Raw genomic sequence first — 20,260 nt, 5'->3', positions numbered from 1 at the left:
AGTCTACTTGAAGTTTAAATGGTTTGAGAAATGGGGAAGGAGCAGTTTAACATATATTTAAAAAAATGTAATAATCTTTTTCAATGTGGGGACTTTATTGTGAAAGGTGTGGAGTTTTGGGAATGTTAAAATTATTGTAATTTCGAATAGAGCTCAAAATTATCTGACTTAGTTTAACAGTTTGGAATTGGAATGGGAGAAATGATGGACATTTTTCTTGACTGCCAAAATTTGGTTTTGTGTGGAATGATTTAAATCTGAAATGTGGGAGGACGTGGAAATAACTTGTTTTAATAACTAAATAAATCGCTTTTTCATTATTGTATCAATCTCCGCGGTTTCGTCACATTTGGTTTTGGTGGCCCATAACGTCACGCCCTACGTCATTAACGTGTGTAATAAGTCACGTGTCCCTCTTAGATCTGGATAAAGCGCCGCTCAGGAATACGTACACCGAGACAAGGCGTTCATCATCAACCCACTGTGAATGATTTTTAAATCCTTTTTACTTACATTTGGACATTTGGAGAACGCAAGAGCAAAATAAAGAAGAGCGCATCATTTGACATCGACGGACATCACGCTGAAAGCTTTCTCGTCACGTTATAGAGCCCGTTCGTCTTAAGACGTGAGTACGTTAAAAAAATACGTTATTCAAACGACACGGGTTTGTTTTGACGTAATCTTTGTGATATTTTCGTATTCCGGCGCTTGTCTTTTTTTTTTTTTGATCCTCTGACGCGCCGTGTTTGTGTAACAATGCTTATTATACGAACGTTAATAAACGCTTCCGACGATGTTCGCTTTAACGATGTGCGTACATCAGTGTGACGGTGTTTACTGAGCACCCTTTGGTCCTGATGTCGGAATCGGAGGTTGCGTTTCATCTCATTCAGTGTAGAGATGCTGCCTAAAATGGATTCTTACGTGTGGAAAGCAGCCCCGTTTGTGTTGTGCTTGCCTCCTCTTTACCTTTGATGTTTTAATTCAAATCATTTGATCTAGTTCTCCTTTGAGTACTATTTTAAGACTAGCCGTGAAACGACACGGAATGCAAATGGTTGCTGATGACGATGATGATAATGCTTGTGTTGATGGTTTTCAAACAGATGTCTAGTGAAATGTGATGTCCCCCCTCCTTCTCTCCTCCTTTGCTCCCAACAGGCCCTTTTAATCCCAAACAATGCTCCCAACACCATCACAACAACATTCGGGTTTCATATCCTTACAATGCCCTGATGAGGAAAAACTTGAAATTATCGATAGATTTGGAGTTGTTCAGTCACATTTGTTGTCAACATCTTAATGGGTTCAGGAGTCCTGGTTGAGTTCTTAGAAGATAAATATGTATTTATGTTCTGTCTTTCCTGCCGTTAGATAGATAGGCAGATAGATTTCAGTTCCCTTTTGCGGCTAGAGTTGAACTTTTGGGAACAGGATGTCTCAAGCGATGTTACAAACTCTGTTGTTTGGGCATGACTCACCGTCAACAACAATAACGGATGAGATGAAGGAAGTTGACTTGTTTAAGGAAATCCCTTCAATTGCATGAGAATTGCTGAATAAAAAAATGAGGAGTGAATTGTTTGTTGGAGAGCTGCGTGCACTTAAAGTGGACTCTTAAGTCATTATTGGTTGTGCTCCAACGCCATCTGTGCGAGTCATGCTGTTGATTCCGTGAGGCATTACGGTGCAGAAACCTCCTCGCTTTATTTTATTTCTGGCTACCTTCTTCACACGTCCCCCCCCCCACCCCGAGGCTGTCAACCTGCCATCATCTGCTCATCTAAGACATCAAAATTAAATTTCTCACCAGCTTCCATTTAATCCTGCCGTGTTAATTTGTGGCAGTCCAGAAAGAATGGGGAAAATATTTCCCATATGATTGAAAACAGCGACTTGCTTCATTTCCTCAAGCCGCACAAAAACACAAACCCAATACAAATGTAATAAGATTGGCAAAGCACTGTAATTCTTTCTTGCTGAGTCATGGTGCTTCCCGCTGACATTCAACACTGTAGCAAACAACCGTGCCAAAATTCAACATTATGTCATAAGTATATTTTTTTTAAATCTGCCAGATGGTTGGGATCCTACTCAAATATAATATGTGTCAATTAATACAGCACTTCCCAACCTTTATTGAACTGAATCAGTGTGAAATTTGGCCTGGTATGTATAGCAACAGGTTATTGTACCTTTTTGCCATCAAGTTAAGAAAAATACATTCTATGTAGTTACACAGTAATTTTCCGATGGCAAGCGGAGGCACAGCCACGCTGGATTAGTTTGAAAAGGCCCGCAAAGGATGTCCTGACGCTCACACCGAGCGCTTTGGCCCATATCAGTTCATCGGTCCACTCGTGAGGGTGCCGAGCGTGCCGAGAGAAATAAAACAGGCACTTAGCGCTTCAGGCTGCCAGAGAGCTTCATGCTTTGTGATAACATAACAACCACTCTTTATTTGACACAGCACGGTCGAGCGTGTCCAAATGTTCCCTCCTTAAAAGCTCCCCCCAAAAATATCGTGTACCTTCTTATCGCCCTGGAGTTATGTTGCGATGCCTTGTCTGTTTTTGTATTCTGTACAAAAGCACATGTTTTGCATTACATAATCAGTCACAGCACAAGAGTAAGGTCGCCGGTCTCAAGGTTTTGCCATATTTCTGGGTGAAATATTGAGAGATTTTGAGTGAAAGTGTTTCCAGATGCTCTCGTTATAGTCGTGTTCTGTACTCCAAGGGATGAATTTGTTCTATAGTTTCCGTCTGTTTTACATTTCTGCCGCAGCGACCATATTTAATGCATCCCTTGAACTTCTACATTATGCGCAGCGACACACTGAAATGTAATTCAACTTTTCCTCGTGCTTTTATGCTACGCCCAGCCGAGTGATTAAAATTCATAGGGGGCTCTCTTCCTTCCTTCTCTTCTCCGCATTCCAGGCCTCACTTCGGGAATGGGAAATGATGGAGGATAAAGCGCCCCGTGTCGCCGACTACTTTGTGGTTGTGGGCCTCACTGACCCGACGAAGCTTTTGGAGGAGGAGCTGCACTTTGATGATACCGCACCAAAATCCGTCAAGCCCAAAGCGCCCATCACGGACGTTGCCGTGGTGATCCGCTCCCTGGGTGAAGAGGTACCCCCCGGTTTTACCTGTGTGGAAAACACCCCCTCGGGCCTGTCTGCGGAGCTCAATGGAGCTAGTCTCAGAGGGCCGCAGATTTTCCTGTGCTTCAAGCGAGGCAGAGATAAGCCTCCGCTGACAGATCTTGGGTAAGCGCTAATCCTCCGCTGCTGACCGTTTACCCACCGGCGTCACTAATCGCTTCAATGCCTTGGGTCACATTAATCTGCTCTTAAACACATATATAATGCACTCCCTGGACATATGTAGATGCATGCAAAGTGGCGTTTAAAAAAAAAAAAAAGGGTAGCTTGCGCCGTTGTGGGTGTGAACACAGCCGACTTGTCTCATTCACTTTGACTGTAACGCGTCTCCTGAAATTCATTTTTAGGGTTTTGTATGAATGGAAAGAAAAGCTGAAGCCTGGATGTCACATCGTTCAGACCACACCCTCAGGTCGGCCCGCCAACATCAGCAGCTCGTCATCGCAACGCATTTACATCACCTACCGCCGCGCTCCCAAGAGCCAGCCGCACACTTCGCTGGCCGTCACAGATGTCTGTGTTATTGTGCCCGGCAAGGGGGAGACACCGCCTCACACTTTCTGCAAGGTGGACAAGAACCTCAACAGCAGTATGGTAAGGATAGAAGTCGTCAATATCGTTTAGGAAATAAAATAAATCCTTGACAAGTGGTGTCTTTTGTTATCTTCAAGTGGGGATCATCGGTCTACTTGTGTTACAAGAAGTCTCTGGCCAAAGCAAACACGATTGCATGCAAAGCAGGTACGGTGATCATTCGATGAAAATCTACAAAAGTTCTAATACACGTCGGGAAGTTCTAAATGTTTTTCTTACAGGTCTGCTGTGCAGGTATCCTGAAGAGGACTATGAGTCCTTTCCACTGCCTGAGTCCGTGCCTATGTTCTGTCTACCAATGGGGGCAACCATCGAGTGTTGGCCAGCTCACACTAAACACGCACTTCCTGTTTTTTCCACATTCGTCCTGACGGGAGCATCAGGAGAAAAGGTAAAAATGTGGCTTTTCAATTGCTTGTATGAGCCAGCCGCTTTGATTTTCCGCACCATTTTCAGCTAAAAGTGGCTAATTTACCGCTAGAGGGGTTCCGCACAATGACTTGGCAGCTAGCCGACAAATGCGACTTTCAAAGGCAAAAGAAAGCGGAGTTGCTTTGAGTTTTGTTCAATGTACAAATTAGCATTAGCTGATAGCATTAGCAATAAACAGGGAGGGGTCAGTTCTGACTGGTGTTCAAAATTCCAGAGAGACAAAAAAATGTCTGTATTCTGCAATTCTTGATGGTGGGTGTATTTTAAAGTCACACAAATGCTATTTGACAGCTGGGAACTGTTTTAAATCGTGAGAAACCGCACAATGTCTCTCATTCAACGGCGTAATATTCCCACAGAGGACTTTGTTGATGTCATGAATGTGGTACCATTTCCAAGAACAACACAGTTTTACTGACAATGTCTCAGCTCCGACTGGATTCCAAACGGTTCGAGGGCTTTGTGCGATATAAGAAAAGACAGTTCTGGCTTTGCGAGCACTGCGGCATAAAATGAAATTTTGCACCTCGTGTTGTGAATAATGGATGGCTCATTGCTAAACGCCTCAATGCTCACTCCTCGTCCGGTGCCGTCTTTTCTACACACTCCTAAGGCCTGAAATAATTTCTCATTTATTTGTCAAGAAAAACAAAGCACCCGCTCTCATAGCAGTTCAAAGAGTTTTTTGTTGATGTTGACATACTTGCATGTGCTAGCGTTAGGCTAACATGTTTTTGTCCTGACTGGTTTGCAGGTGTACGGAGCAGCGATCCAGTTTTACGAGCCTTACCCGGAGGAGCTGTCCGAGCGTCAGCTGTCACAGCTCGGCCTGCTCAGCTCCGATTTGGGACCCGGCGGGACCAGGAGCGTTTACAGCAACAAGAGCATCTGTCTCCTCTCCCACTGGCCCTTCTTCCAGTCCTTCAGGAGCTTCCTCACGTTCCTCTATCGATACTCCATTTCGGGACCACACGCGCTGCCCATTGAGAAGTCAGCCTCGTTTGCATCGGTATTGTGTGAGGGATGTTTGTTTGGGTTCTAACGCGGGTTTGTCTTTCTAGGCACGTCGCTCACTTCATGCAAAATGTGCCATTCCCCTCCACGCAGAGGCCGCGCATCCTCGTGCAGGTACTTTGAATCAATTAGAATTTGAAGATGATCTTCCAGTACATTCATTGTTTTGCTCTCTTTTTGTAAAGCTCTCACCACATGACAGCCTGATATTGAGCCAGCCCGTGTCCTCTCCGCTGCCTCTCAGGTAAGCCCAAAAATAATACCAATCATGACAGTATATTTTACGCACCACTCCTCTGATTTCATTGTTTTTCCCCTCAAAGCGGCGGAAGCCTCTCCACATTACTCTTGAATCTGGGTCCGAAAAATGCTGCCACCTTGCTGGTGTTGGCTGTCACCGAGCACAAGATCTTGGTTCACTCCCTGCGGCCTGCCGTACTCACCAGCGTTACCGAGGCACTTGTGTCTGTAAGACTCGACTTTCCTCCTACCACTTTGGAATCTGAAGATAATAATAATAATTAAAAAAAATAAAATGATAACAAAAATGATCCCATTTAGGACTTCAGTGATGAAAATCAAAATGTCTTCCTTTCAGATGATTTTCCCCTTCCATTGGCCGTGCCCGTACATCCCTCTGTGCCCGCTGGCCCTGGCAGGTGTCCTCAGTGCGCCGTGTCCTTTTATTGTGGGCGTGGATTCCCGATACTTTGACCTGTACGTGCCCCCGGCTGACATCAGCTGTGTGGATTTGGATACCAACACCATTTCCCAGTGAGTGACTGACATAACATTTAAGAATGACATTTTCTGTTTTTATGACCAAGTTCCACCCTGAGGTTATCTGCAAAAGCCTCCCTTATGTAATAATAGCTGGAATGTGAAATATTCCCGATGCTAAATCAACTTTACAGACCGCTGATTTTCAAAGGTTGTCTCATCATCGGGCGATTAAATTGTCAGTCCTGATATGAGAACGTCTGACTCCCTCTTTGGTTCTTTTGGCAACTTGTCCTCCCCGTTTAATGGAAACCTTGTTGTGCCTTTGCAGGAAAGAGGACAAGAAGGCTTTAACGTGGAAAATGTTGCCCGGGAGAGCCTGCAAAAATCTTTTGAATTCCCTCAATAAACTCCATCAGCAGCTCACGGAGGGTGAGTCAAGCCATATCTGCTTCCATGAATAATTTAGTTGCTGAGTCAGCTTGTACAGTGAATTTTACAGGAAGACATCTAATACTTAACACTGCAATCCAAAACAAGATCATTTGAGAAGTTCCTTTGAGGATACTGACAAATTGTGTGCTGGCAGGTGGTTACCTAAGCCACGAAGATGTTCAGATGGAGCACGCGGTGGCTGACGGCGAGCTCAACGGCGGCAAGAGTCTCCAAACTCTGGAGCTGGAGATCCAGGAAGCTTTTCTGCGCTTTATGGCGGCCATCCTCCGAGGTTACCGTTCCTACTTGCAGCCCATAACGCAAGCCCCCTCGGAGAAGACCACCGACGTCAGCTCCCTTTTTGACATTCAAGGTTAGCTTCAAAATGTTTCCATTTGTATTTTTAGCTAAAGATGGAAGCTGATAGAAGACTCATCATCAAAGCAGTTTAAGGAATGATAATTTAAAGAATACATTTCCGGGGGGGGGTTGTTCTGTTCTGTTTTCACTTTCAGGCTTCTTGAAAAGCCGAGACCGTTCCCATCAGAGGTTCTACTCGCTCATGACCAAAACTCAAATGTTCAGCCGCTTCATTGAGGAATGCTCCTTTGTCAGTGACAAAGATGCAAGTCTGGCTTTCTTCGACGAGTGCGCCGATAAGGTTAGTAATCAATCTTTTTTATGGAAAGGAACAAATCCATTATGAATATATCATCTGAAGCACACCCATTTGCTGATTCCTTTGCTTGATGTTCTTCCCTAATCTGTATTTCTTGTTGTGTAACATCTTACCCTCCCTCCCCCGCTCCGCTCTCTGCTGCTTTGTCATTGTCGTCACTGGCTGCTAGCTCTCTACGGTTGCTAAGGTAAACGCAACACAATGCTTTTTGTTGTTGTGGTCAAAAACACATCAGCGAGTTAAAGCCATCCGCCTGGCTAACAGCTTCATGTTGCGGTCTCCTCAGTTGACCTTAAAGTGCCGTTTGATTGGGAATGCGAGACGGCTTTGTGCATTAGCTGCTTGGTTGTGTCAGCAATCTGCGTTTATTGACCGAGCGCCATTAGAGTCATATAACGATTGTTACGAAAATCCTTCATGAGTCAACTTTCGATCAAACTTTTACACGTTTTGAAACGAAAAAGCAAAAACATCCTCTTTTCTTGAGGTTAGGGGATTGATTGCGCTTGCAATCTTTTGCAATCAGGAAGTCACACGTGTGTCCTGCGTTGGCCACTCTATGAATGGTCACTGCGGTTAGTATCGAGAAGTGGAAGCATTGATTCATTCATCGTCTTGCTGAGTTTGACGACGCAAACGCGGTTGAGAAAGACCTCTCGGCTGTTAAGCGGAAGGGCAACGAGCGGAAGAAACAAAAAGAGGGGAATCGAAACGAGGCCGAGCGGGTCGAAGAAAGTCGCCGTTCTGAATCATCCGCTCGGGCGAGTGGAAAAATAAAAAAAAGCCTTTAACACGGCATCACCCAAGAGTTATTCATCTGTCAAAATATTTACAAGTCCAAGTTAGCTGATAAAACAGACAAATAAAGCAAGTGGCTGCATTTCATCCAGTTTTCATCTCATCTTGAGTGGTTTTACTTTTCATACAGATTGACAGCGAGAAGCCAGACGACGCCAGACTCATCGAACTGGACGAATCCCATCGCAGTGAGCACACTGTTTACATCAACCCGCCAGAGCTGCCTATGCTGCCAGAAGGAGAAGAACATCCTTTGTGCTATAGGTATTATTCAATGTCGTCAACAATGTGAGTGCTGAAGGTCACGATGTGTCTTTTCTCCAGCTACGTCGGGTTTCCAGTGCTAAACTCCGAACTTCTACAACCACTCGAAGGAGCGAATCCTCCGTCGGCGGGCGCGGCTTCACGCCACTGCAGCCCGTCAAGTCCGACAGCCATCTTTCGACGCTCCAAGCAGGTCCGTTTTTTTTTCCCAGTCAAACATAAAAACAATTAACTCGTTCACTCCCAGTTAAAATGGATCTTTAACGGCTATATCCGTCAATGGCAGCGAATGAGTTAAAAGCAAGTTGGCCTCTTGAATTTATTTATTTTTCCATTTCAGGAGATTAAATCTGCTCAAAGGATGGCACGAGCCTATTCGGCAATGCCTCAGATGTGGTCCAAGTGTCTGCTGCGTCACTGCTACGGCCTCTGGTTCATTTGCTTGCCTGCTTTCGTCGATACGTGTCCTTCTAAAGTGCGGGCGCTGCGCACAGCCTACGACGTGCTAAGGAGGATGCAAGAGAAGAAACTCCAGGCTCCAGACGAGGTAGCAAACGCCCACACGACTACAGCATGGAGTGTTTTAAAGGGGCCGCGTAGCATTTGTATTTTTTTTTTTTTTTTTTGTCCTAGGTGTGCTACCGTGTATTGCTGCAACTGTGTGGTCAGTACAGCCAACCAGTTCTGGCAGTCAAGGTGCTGTTTGAGATGAAGAAGGCTGGGATTCAACCTAATGCCATCACCTACGGCTACTACAATAAGGTGAGAGCTAAATGGATGGCTTCTCGCAAAGTTTGGGAAAGTGCTAATGACGTTGTCGGCGCAGGCGGTGTTGGAGAGCACGTGGCCGTCCACCACCAGAGGCGGCTTCTTTTTGTGGGGGAAGCTGAGAAATGTGGTCCTGGGCGTCGGCCAATTTAAGCAAGTTGGGAAGAAACAAGCACAGTTACAAAGAGAAACTCATTCGTCAGGTAGGTTTTGGCTAAAATTTGGATGTACTTGTAGAATTTTTCTATTTCGGATGTTCTTTAATACTGTAGACTGCACTGAATGTGAGCTGTTCCTAATATTTGGGAGAGTTTATCAATCTTTACGAGAAGCACGTAATGCCCCTCTATTGCGGGTTTTAGGCCCACTATTTAGCATTTTTTTCTCAAACCTTTATTTTGGGTGTAATTCCACTGTCAACAGCTAGATGGCAGCGCACCATTTAGTTTGACACCAAATTTTTGTATATTGTCAAATCCCCTTTCTAAAAGAAAGCACCGTCAATGCTGTTAAAATATATTGTTTCACTTGTCGGGCTGGTACAAAACATAACCCACATTTGCATTCAATGAGGATTCAAGTGATGAACTTCTTTTGACACATCCCAGACAAAAAGCTTTCAAAATGAAAAATGATTCTTTATACATTTTGCAATGCAGCTCTCTGTTGCTCAATACAACCAATCAATGTATAAGGACTCCCACTCTGTTGCAGGCAGATTTGATTAACGATCCACTGACGTATAAAATGTCTGGCTCCCCAAAGTTCCTAATGGAAAAAAAAGAAAAAAGCTCATTGATTATGTGGGAGCTTCTTATCTTATAACTTTCTTTAGTTCAATCCACGTTGTTCCCAAACAACAAATCCGTCTTTTAATTCACTCAACAACTCAATGAGACACACATTTTTCAAATTGGACATTGTGTGAGACCCAATAACAACAATCTCCCCGCCATAAATCTTTCTAGTTCACGGTGGTACAAAGTGCTAAATCTTTTTGCACAATAACAATAACCACGACGGCTATAATGTTGAATTGTTTGGAGAGAGTTGATTTATTTCAAGATTTGTTTTTATGGGCGCTAGTTCAATAAAAGCGTCAAAGGCATACTGTTAAATCTTCAGTTTACATCAATAGGATGCTGACGTCAATCAAGATAATTAATCTATAACAAGATGTTGACATTTTGCAAGAAGCGTAACATTTCATCAGCTCTTTTCCCAAATAAGACACACAAAAAAAAAAAATCTCGTGCATTAGCTTTTGTTGAACAGGCCAATGTGATGTTTGAACAGGATTTCTTTGAGTTAATGAGCACAAAGTGACTCCCGGTTTATTTCCCTCCAGACGGGAGTGATCTGGACACAGTCAGTCACGGCAGTTTGGACAGCGCAAACGACTCTGCCGAGCGCAACTCCATCGATGCCGACTTCAATAAGATGGACTCCAGCGATGATGGATTTAGCACAGGTAGGCGGACCCACTTTGTTTTCTAGCCCCGCTTTTCTTTCAATACTGAGGCGGATGAGGGTTGCTATTCATTTTTAGAATAAGCTACAAGATGAAAAAAAAAAAAAAAAGTCTCGATCTCTTTATACAAAACCACAAACCACTTTATTAGGTGCCGCAACAGATTACTTTGTCCTTCCCCAGCAACGCAAAAGCAAATTCACATAAATCAGCAGAATGTGCCCAAAATAAAGCATATAAATTCTGTTTCAGGTGGCCAATCAGACCAAGGTTATGATTCTTTATCCAAGGAGGAGATGTGCTGCAGAGAAGGTGAAAATATTCCACCGGTGGAGGACAAAGGAATGAAGCCGAACAGTGAGTTCTAGATACATTTTTGTTTTGTTTTTTAATCTCACACTGTTACATCTGAATTAATCATCAAATGATGGCACGCAAAACAAATGTTGCAGTGTGGGTGTAAGATGATGATGGATGAGCGTTGTGTATATGTTATGTAACCAGATCATTGTTTGTGATTGGATTTGTCTTGCATCATCGCTACAAACAACATTAGGAGTCATCTCTGCTCCGGCATTTGACCTCGTTATACCGACATTTGCAATTAGATTATTTTTCAGAATTGTTCAGTCCCTTTGTGTTTCTGTTACAGATAATACTGACAGCCTGGTTTCCAGTCCGTCATTAAGCGACAACATGACCCAAATGGAGCGGCCAAAGTCTCTGGACTGGTCGGTCGGATCGGGAGCTCCGAAGCTCACCGTCCCTCATCTCAACTCCAACAAACAGCATCACGCAGCTGCTGACAAACTGAGCGGGTTGGAGGAGGAGACGGCAGAGTCTGACGGTGAACAGAACCCGACCCGAAGAAGCGGCGGCGGGACATCCAGTCGATCTGATATCGAGGCAGGGTTTGATCCTTTGACCCAGATGGCCACGGCGCAAGAGCGCGGCCAGGGTAGCGTTAGCACGCCGACAGCCCGCCGCGAGCTAGCCGAGGAGATTGAAATGTACATGAACAATAACAGTCCACTGAGGAGCTGTCGTAGTCCCGATGCGGATACGCGGAACCAATCGAGCCCCTCCTCGCAGTCCACCCGAGCTCCCGCGCTGATCCGTTCCAACACCCTCCTGCCGCTACCTGTTAAATCCCGAGAGCGGCTCAGAACATCGCCGTCGCTCCCTCTCGGCGTTTGTAGCAAAGGCAAGGAGAGGCCTTCATCCTTGGTTTTGCCCTCGTCTCCAACTCCCTCCGCCTCCTCCTTCTCCATGGACTCCCTCTTCACCCCCAGCCTGGACAGCTTCAAGAGCAGCGTCCTCTTAGCGAGCAAGGGCGTCGCCGAAAAGGCCAGCCGCCTCTACTCCCGCCTTTCCTCTCAAACCTCATTAACGCAGGTCAGCGCCGCCAAAATGCTCATCACCCCTAACGATGTGTCACCCTGACCACATTTCATCTTCGGCAGGATTCAAACTGCGATCGTATGAGCGTGTCTTCGTTCACCTCTGGGGATGGCGACTGTTCCTCGCTCGTGGATAACGACTCCTTTCTCGACGCGGACGGCTTGGTGTCGCCGCAGCACGCCGGCGCGGCCCGGCTCAGGAGGAGCCCCGGAGCGGGTCACACCCACACGAGCAGCCTCGGCTCCCCCGACAGGGTCTTCCGACACAACTCATTCTCTGGTTTGTCTCCCCCCCCCCCACCCCTTAATGTCAAAATCTCTGATGAACAAGATCTCCAGCAACTTGTGTGTTATTTCCAGGTGGTCTGACAGTTCCTTCGAGAAGTCTTCATACTCCAGATTCCTCACCCGACATAAACCACTTTCGTCCTTCTCCCACTTATACCATTGAGGTGAGTTCATTGGTGGACATAGCTGTAAACAGTCCATGTGGTCTCACACTGCTTTATTTTATTTTTTTGATATGATGCAGGTGATGATGTCCAGCTGCTCGCTTTGCAAGACTTGCGACTCTCTGGTGTACGACGAGGAGATCATGGCCGGCTGGACGGCCAACGACTCCAACCTCAACAGCACGTGTCCCTTCTGTGGCTCAGCCTTCCTGCCTTTCCTCAATGTGGAAGTCAAAGATCTGAGGCCCTCCTGCAGGCAAGTTGTTAAATTCAAATGCACACTTCCTTTCTCCCTGTGACCTCTTTAATCTGAGCCACCATGTCTACTCTCAGATCTCCCCAGGAGTCTGTTCCTGTTGTCAAGGAGGACACGTCAATGTCACTCAACCCTGAAGCCAAAATGTCAGAGGCGGTCTCCTCTTCCCCAAGGAATGCTGCGACGTCTGAACCCGTGACTGTGCCGTATCTGAGCCCACTTGTTCTTTGGAAGGAACTGGAGAGCCTCCTTGTGAACGAAGGAGAGCAGGCCATCTACTCCCCGGGGGTTGTGGACCAACACCCCATTGTCTTCTGGAATCTTGTGTGGTTCTTTAGGAGGCTGGAGCTGCCTAGTAATCTGCCAGCTCTTATCCTGGCCTCCCAACACTGTCGCCATGGTGATCAGGTCAATATATATTATTTTTTGTTGAATATAAAGTTGATATAATCATAATCATTCATATTAGAGCTGGACCAATTTATTTATTTATTTTACATGGGTGTATATATATTTATTATTCTTTATTTTTGTATTTTTAGGATAGAGCCAAGGGTTTCTCTTTGTAATAACGTGTAATCTCGATTGCTGTTCATTGCGTCTGCAGACTCTTTCCGGCGTTTCCTCTGAGGACAGCAAGCAGGTGCTGGTGAGGATCATGTGGGACAACCTCAAGTTGCACCAAGACAAAGTCCACCCTTGTTACGTCCTCTGGAACACACATTGTAAGTTCCGAAGACATTTATTTTCATTTACTGCCTTTCAAAAACATTTAATTAGCCCCCCGAGATTCCGTTAGCAATGCTTACAAGTCATCATCATGCATTTAAGTAATGGCACAGTTGCGCGTAATTGAATTTCCGACCCGTCTGTCCTTTATCATTGCTTTACTCCGAGTCGGGCAATTTGCAGTTACGGAGACGAATTAGCCTTTTGATTAGCATGAATTAAATTTCCATTCGGTTGCAGGCGCCAATTCTCTGGTTCGCTCGGGCCTGTGCGAGGAAGGCCAACTCTTCACAGTGGAGCTCCTTCAGAATTTGGTGAGGAGCATCAAGAAGAGTGACATCTATCAGCCCATGAGCCAAATCATCCAGCTGCTGGGGCCTGAGTTGGGTTTTAAAAGACAGAGGTGAGGAGGTGGAGATTTACTTTGAAATTCAGCACCGGTGAGAAGTAACCAACGTTTCGTTTTGTGTATGTGCGTGTGTCTCCCATTTAGGAGCTTATACAGAGATTTATTATTCCTCACTCTGGTGTCGTTGGGAAAGAACAACATCAATATCAGTAAGTTAAAAAATTCGACATCTTAACTTGTTGTTGTCTCAGACAGTGGAAATTCTGAAATCATCTTGTTCCACTTCAGATGCATTTGACCGGGAGTACAAGCTGGCCTACGACCGCCTCAACCCCAGTCAGGTTAAACTGACACACAACTGTGATCGCCCCCCCGGAGCTGGGGTCATGGAGTGCAGGAAGACTTTCGGGGAGCCCAGTCTGTGAACCAGATGTCATCCATGCACACACACACATGTCATGTGTGTTTTTAGACTCAGGAGCAGCCCACCTGAGCTCTTCTTAAGCACAAAGGGAACTCTTAAATGCAAAGCAACTGCCATGATGACATCTCTGCACTGTTCAGCGCTGGGACGTGCGGAGCAGTGAGTCTTGAGTAAACGTTGAGGCACTGTATTTTCACTACTAGCTACAACTCTTATTATTTTTGTATGACTTTGAGGATGTCAAAGGTCATGTATTCTCACGTTGACTTTGCGGTCCTGGTGACCCTTGTTGAGATTATCGTTAAGTGTAGAGAACAAACTCCTTTAAGACCGTTTTTTTTTTTTAAGCACTTTGACAAGATGAGCTCCGCATTAGTCCACAGCCAAAGATTTGATAGGTTTGACAGGGCCACGTAACACATTGTAAATGTTTTTATGTCAAACATATAAAATACAGCTTGACCAAAAGCTAAATACATTCCTTTTCATTATCACCATATACACACTTTAATACCTGATGACACTAAACTATGTAGTAAAAAACAAAACAAAAAAAACATTATTAGAAGGAAGCACTAACTTCATTTATATGCGCAATGATTTTTTTGTTTTCTACAATGTACCAAAAAACCCAAAGGGAAATTCTAACATGATTTATATCGTTTGTAAAGCAATACTTTTTTTTTTTTTTTTTAAAGTGAAATTTATGGTGTAAGATTGTTGAATGGGACCACTAAGGATACATTCCCTCAGTACAGTACAATCAAAGTATGTGATCACCAGAAAATGAATGACTGTTTCAAGTTGGATTCATTACAATTTTGCTTTTGTCAATATCGTCACAGGACAAACACAAAATTTGATGTATTTTATAGATTTCATTTCATAACAGAAATGAACTGCTTGATTCACAAAGTGTGTACATACAAGGTTTAAACTCGTAAAGAGAAAAAAAAAAAAAAAAAAAAAGCTGTGCCCTACCCTGCCCCGTCCCCACGTCACTTCCTCTTGTCACCATGTTCCTTCAGAAGTTGACAAACCAACTTGTGATATTCTGACTCACATTCATGCTGTGTCCTTGCTTGTAATCCAACCTGTTACAACGCGTGTACATTAGCCTTGAAAAGAAAAAAAAAATCCCTGATTGATGTCTACATCTTGTGTCAAGGTTTGTTATTCACCATTTGTAAGGTGGACACTAATTTATATCAAACTAGCTTCAAAAGAAGTGGATCCGTTATTTGCGTTCATTTGGTAATAAAAAAAACATTAAAAAAAAAAAATTTGGATTATCAGCTTCATTGTTTACATTGCAACCAACAACCAAACTATAAGCGTTGGGACCTTCAGATGGAAACTGGACAGATGATGATGCGGTCTTCCAGCATGACGCTAAGCACCAAGAAGATGAAGTAGAGCAAGAACATAGTGAAGCCTAGAGCCTTGTTCATTTTCCACTTGCACAACGCAATGGAGACGATAACAAAGAGCAGCATGAGGAAGAGCAACACAATGGCGCAGAAGAGTCCGTTGCTGCTGACGGCCACGGGAACAAACCCGTGGATGAACGAGTAAATCAGCCAAGGTAGCGGCAGACTTGCCACACACAAGAAAAAAAAATTAACACTCGCTTTAAAACCAAAATAGAGAGCCTAGCGGGTTTCAACTCACCCCACAGTGATGTCAAAGATATTGCTGCCCACAGAGCTGGACACGGCCATGTCGCCGAGTCCTTTACGGGCGACGATCACGCTGGTGATGAGGTCAGGGATGGACGTTCCGGCAGCCAGAATAGTCAGGCCCATAATCTCCTCAGAGATTCCGATGGTTTCACCCACCTGTACAGATAAACCAAAGCCATATAAAAAAAAAAAAAACTCATACTAAAAATAATCATCTGTAAGAATTGAGCCCATAGAAGCTGACCTGATGTGCCCACCACACCATGAGGTACGAGAAGATAGCAATCCACAGAATAGAGCCCAGGAAGGTGACCACGAAAAATTTCCTGGAATTCTGCCAGAAAAACAAAAGTCACACTTTGTGTTGCTTTTTTTTTTTTTTTTTTCATGATTCCAGAATTTGAATGACCTGTTTGCGGACATCGGGGATTGTGAGCCACAGAGGGAAGACGATAGGCAGGAAGAAAAGGTAAGTGACTTGTTTCCTTGGCGTGTCGGGCCATTCTAAAGACAGAGGCTTCTCCTCTTCCTCCTCCTCGTCTTCTTCACTGGAATCATCCTCGCTGTCATCTTCCTCGCTCTCCTCTTCATCACTATCCTCCTCGCCGCCGCTTGACTCGTCTGACTCGTCTTCTTGTGCCGGCTGGTCCTCCTGCGGTGTTGTGAGCAAACATATACTGGACACAAGTAGCGAGTACGGAGCACGCTGCAAGCTGCTTGTTCGCCTTACATAGAAAGGTATCAAAGATTGACTTCTGGGCTTTTTGACATGCTTGGTGGAGTGTACCTTCTCATTTTCGGGTGGCTCCTTCTTTCCACTTTCGGCTGCATTGACGTCTTTGGCCTTCTCCTGTTCACCGTCTCCATCTAACAAAGAAATGTTGCTGTTTGTTTAAATAGCAATGTTGAATTAAAAGTAATTAAATGAGCAATATTAGTTTTATTGTAAAATGAACAACTACTTGACATGGACGATCTTCTCGTATATGTTTTACCTTCGCTTTTCTCTGCAATTTCACCTTCGGCCTTTCGTCTCACTACATTCGTCAGAGTCTCTGCCTTATCCTTGAATTTGCCTGCAAGCACAAAGAAACATCTCCATGTGGTGACTCGGTGATCATCAGTGAATCAACGTGGCGAAATAATTAACGGCGAAGAGATGGAAGTGCAGTTCAGCATTTCACCTGCAACATGACACAAAAAATTGACATGATGTAGACATGCAATCAGATGCAATAAGATATAGGACCATTAATAAACAGACATTAGAAAACAGTGCCTAACATGAGCCGGCGGATCTACAAGAGGGGGGCCTGCGCCGCTCAGAGAGTGGACAGAGCCAGCTTCAATCATGGCCAATCAAAGCGGCTTTTTTCCCCCATTCCCTTTAAATGTAGATCTCCACCATGTGAACTCAATGATATAAAAAAAATAGATATACTGTACATTATTTCGTTTGACTTTTCTCTATTTGACAGATAATAATTGCCCAAACATGATGATGACAGCTCACCTTCTCCCAGTGGGTCTAACGTGTGGATCATGAGTTGGAAAATGGTGTTCCTCATGGTGCTGTTGTGCAAAGATGCTGAACTTCCACCGCGTTGAAGAGATGGCTTCAACTCGGGACAATACAAATGATGTCAAAATGAAATGCAGACAAAAAGAGGTTTGTTGTTGCCATGGCAGCGCAATGCAAATGAACATGCAGGGAAAAGATTCAAGGTGGTCAAAAAATGCTGCTTTCATTTTTACCTTTAACCGATTCCAGCAGTCTGGAGGAGGAGGCGTATTAACCGGACCGTCCCCATTGGCCTTGGTCTGTGCATAACAAATGTTTTATTCACCTAATTGTCATTGAATTTTTTTCATACTGGGAAATGTTAGGGGCCTGAAGAGAATTCTTACAGATGAAGAACGTGAGAAAAGCATTTCCAAGCAGATTGAATCTGCATCTACATTTTGACACATAAGCTTTTTGACAAGTGAGTATGTTGACGCCACGCTCTGCATTCCCCTGAGGGATTAAGTCGCGGCGGCGGCTCAGCTTCGCTTTCGAGCCTTTCAAAGTGTCACTCGACTCTTTTCGGTACGTTCATAAACGCGTTAGGATTGTTAAGTGTGATCCTTTTAAGGAATAAAAGTCGATGATGACAAAATCACGGGCTCGCTGATTGGATTAGCGGTAGAGGGGATAGACAAAGGTATACTGATAGAAAGTAAAAATATAATTTCGGATTATGTTGGGTTATATTAGTTTTTAATTTTTCTTTGTTTTTATTTTTGGGAGTTTTTATTTTTTAATTAATTTTGTTTGTTTTTTTTAGAGCAGATTTGTTACTTTTTATTTTCAAAACTGCTTCAGTTTGGTTTGATTTTTAGTCTTTTTAAGATGATTTTTTTTGACAAATGAAAAAAAAAATTCAGTAAGATTTGTGTCACAAAGTAAACTAAGGCCAGATCAAAAAATTCTAATTGCTATGTAAAACAAAAGTTCTTACCACTTCTGGCTCCTCATCAGTAATGATTCGAACAATGCCCTTGTGTTTGTAAAGCTGCGTCTTGAACACGTGTTCTATTTGGGCGTTGAACTTCATGAAGACAACATAGAAGGTATAGCTGGCCACCAGCGTCATACTCTCCCACCACATGATGACATTGTCCAGGAAGAAGATGATGAGCAAAATGAGGTCCACAATATAGAAGGACACATCTCTGAAGAGAGGCCACCAGGTGAGGTGAAGAACCTCCCGGGAAAACAAAGCGCACATCCCGATCACAAAGAGGATGTTGAAAACCGCCGAGCCGACGATGGTGCCGATACCGACGTTGCTGTGTGCTATGAAGACCCCGATTAAGGAGGTGAAAAGCTCAGGAGCGGATCCTCCGGCCGCCATGAAGGTAGCCCCCGCCACGTCGTCGGATATTTCAAATGTTTCGATGATGACCCCCAACGCGGGGACGAAGAATTCGTCACACACAATCGCAAGTGACACGAACATGTACATCATGCCGGAGATATGCAAGATCACCCAGCCTTGTCTACGCTCCTCCACGGAAAAAATATCTTCAGGGTACTCTCCCTTTATGTGAGGAGTTTCACCAGAAGATGGAGTTGGGGCCTCCTCCTCTGGATCAGGCGGGACATATATGCAACGCACAATCGTCCGGTTGGTGGTCGCCGGCGGTGGAGTTCGACCAGCCACGGTTGAATTGGAGCGGGTCGTCCACGCCGTTTGGTTTCTCGGCTTCTCCCGACTGTCGGCCGTGACCTCCTCGACCCATCCGGCTGAGCCTTCGGCGAAGGCGTCTCTGATTTGAGGCGAAGGCAAAGCTTCATGGCGTCCGGCGCTGATGGCCAACTGGTACACCACGCAGATGAAGACGCCAGCCAGGAGGAAGATGATGCGCCTCAACCGCAATCGCTTCCTTCTCAGACAAAACATATTATCAGATTTGGTGACCTATGATGGATTCTGATGCATTAAGAACAGGCCAGATCTTTGTCCGGCAATCCAGTTCTCTCCCCAAATAACTGGGGCTGACGGGATCCCAAACTGCTTTGGCGTGTTTCATTTCATACCATTGGACCGCCTAAACTGAAAAAAAAAAAAAAAAAAAAGAGTATTATGATTATTATTAAGGTCTGCATTATTTTTCATCTGATGAACAGTTACCTATTTGGGGGTCTCACCTGCATCATGGTGAAAATGTGTTTATTGTTGGCGCTCCTCCTGAGCACGATGCCCTAAAAACACCAACTTGGGAAATTGGAAAACAGTTTTAATTAAATAAATGATTTATTTGTCTTTTTTTTCTATGATGAGCTTATTTTTATAGAAAATAAATCTTTCTATCATGGTCATTTTTTACAACAACAACAAAAAGCCTTACATACATGGTCATTTAAAAAAAAAAAAAAAGGTCTTACTATGGTCATGGTCTTAGGGTGAGGGCCAGGGCAAATCTATTATCTATCTATTTACTATGTTTTACAAATCTCAGGACAATTTTAATTAAAGATGAGGTCCAAACTTACCTAAATGCTGTCAGGTCAGAGAATGCAGAAATGTCTGAAGCTTCACTGGTTGAGCGGCACACACAGGCGAACAGTTTATTTAGGGCGCAGAGCACATCTTCACAATGGATCAGCATAATGGCTAATACCTGCAAGCTTTAAGAGGATTAACTATACTGTATTGTCTCACTCTCACTTCATTGCAACACAGCCTCACTGCAATATCCACATTTATGCCAACTTGTATACCTCTTAACACTTAACCCTAACCAACAGAGCCAAAGTGTGGATGACCAAAAGCAGAAGCCATGGCAGCGTCATACTTTTGAAAAGATGGATGACAGAAACTGTGCAAAAAAATCCACTACCAATGAACTGAAATACATTATAAATAAAATTTTCATAGTGATTGTGATTTGATGTGCTATTTTTTTCATATGTGTATGATAAAGGAAATATTTAGTATCCTTTTATTACTGTGGTGTTTATCAATATTATGCTTCTTGTGTCTGAGGAACAAAAGTGTGTTTTTAAAAGAGAAACATTTAAATTAGTGGACAAGTAGGGAAACATTGATAGCGGAACCATATAATCTCGATATGT

General features: G+C 44.1%; 2 protein-coding genes across 5 annotated transcripts; one reads left to right on the top strand and one right to left on the bottom strand.

Annotated features, from left to right (window-relative positions):
• Positions 1 to 443: 443 nt before the first annotated feature.
• Positions 444 to 14,955, top strand: dennd4a (DENN/MADD domain containing 4A). Of its 4 annotated transcripts, XM_085914156.1 has the most exons (30): positions 444 to 628; positions 2,946 to 3,277; positions 3,520 to 3,766; positions 3,844 to 3,913; positions 3,988 to 4,157; positions 4,953 to 5,188; positions 5,260 to 5,326; positions 5,398 to 5,456; positions 5,536 to 5,680; positions 5,811 to 5,986; positions 6,264 to 6,364; positions 6,522 to 6,740; positions 6,883 to 7,028; positions 7,216 to 7,233; positions 7,975 to 8,108; positions 8,169 to 8,301; positions 8,449 to 8,655; positions 8,742 to 8,870; positions 8,935 to 9,079; positions 10,225 to 10,347; positions 10,600 to 10,704; positions 11,000 to 11,742; positions 11,811 to 12,027; positions 12,108 to 12,199; positions 12,280 to 12,455; positions 12,533 to 12,863; positions 13,063 to 13,180; positions 13,425 to 13,587; positions 13,678 to 13,742; positions 13,822 to 14,955. In XM_085914156.1, exons 2-30 carry the CDS (start codon positions 2,967 to 2,969, stop codon positions 13,956 to 13,958), a joined length of 4,983 nt encoding a protein of 1,660 aa, XP_085770282.1. In that variant the 5' UTR covers positions 444 to 628; positions 2,946 to 2,966; the 3' UTR covers positions 13,959 to 14,955. The 4 variants fall into 4 exon arrangements, with proteins under 4 accessions (XP_085770282.1, XP_085770279.1, XP_085770281.1 ...); XM_085914153.1 differs by lacking the exons at positions 13,063 to 13,180; positions 13,425 to 13,587; positions 13,678 to 13,742; positions 13,822 to 14,955 and having other exon boundaries at positions 444 to 632; positions 12,280 to 12,593; XM_085914154.1 differs by lacking the exons at positions 444 to 628; positions 13,063 to 13,180; positions 13,425 to 13,587; positions 13,678 to 13,742; positions 13,822 to 14,955 and adding an exon at positions 1,833 to 2,848 and having other exon boundaries at positions 12,280 to 12,593.
• On the bottom strand, positions 14,377 to 19,352 carry slc24a1 (solute carrier family 24 member 1). The gene is made up of 10 exons (XM_085914157.1): positions 19,334 to 19,352; positions 18,141 to 19,238; positions 17,395 to 17,454; positions 17,153 to 17,261; positions 16,635 to 16,715; positions 16,427 to 16,506; positions 16,049 to 16,291; positions 15,884 to 15,973; positions 15,629 to 15,795; positions 14,377 to 15,553 (listed from the first exon to the last, which is right to left on the bottom strand). The coding sequence occupies exons 2-10, from the start codon at positions 19,083 to 19,085 to the stop codon at positions 15,304 to 15,306; spliced, it is 2,025 nt and encodes a 674-aa protein (XP_085770283.1). The 5' UTR covers positions 19,086 to 19,238; positions 19,334 to 19,352; the 3' UTR covers positions 14,377 to 15,303.
• Positions 19,353 to 20,260: the final 908 nt, after the last annotated feature.

Source organism: Syngnathus leptorhynchus, chromosome 6 (assembly GCF_054491065.1).
Source record: "Syngnathus leptorhynchus isolate UIUO chromosome 6, UIUO_Slep, whole genome shotgun sequence".
Lineage (NCBI taxonomy): Eukaryota > Metazoa > Chordata > Actinopteri > Syngnathiformes > Syngnathidae > Syngnathus > Syngnathus leptorhynchus.
Note: the sequence above shows the minus strand (reverse complement) of the source record. Positions and strands in the feature narration are given on the sequence as shown.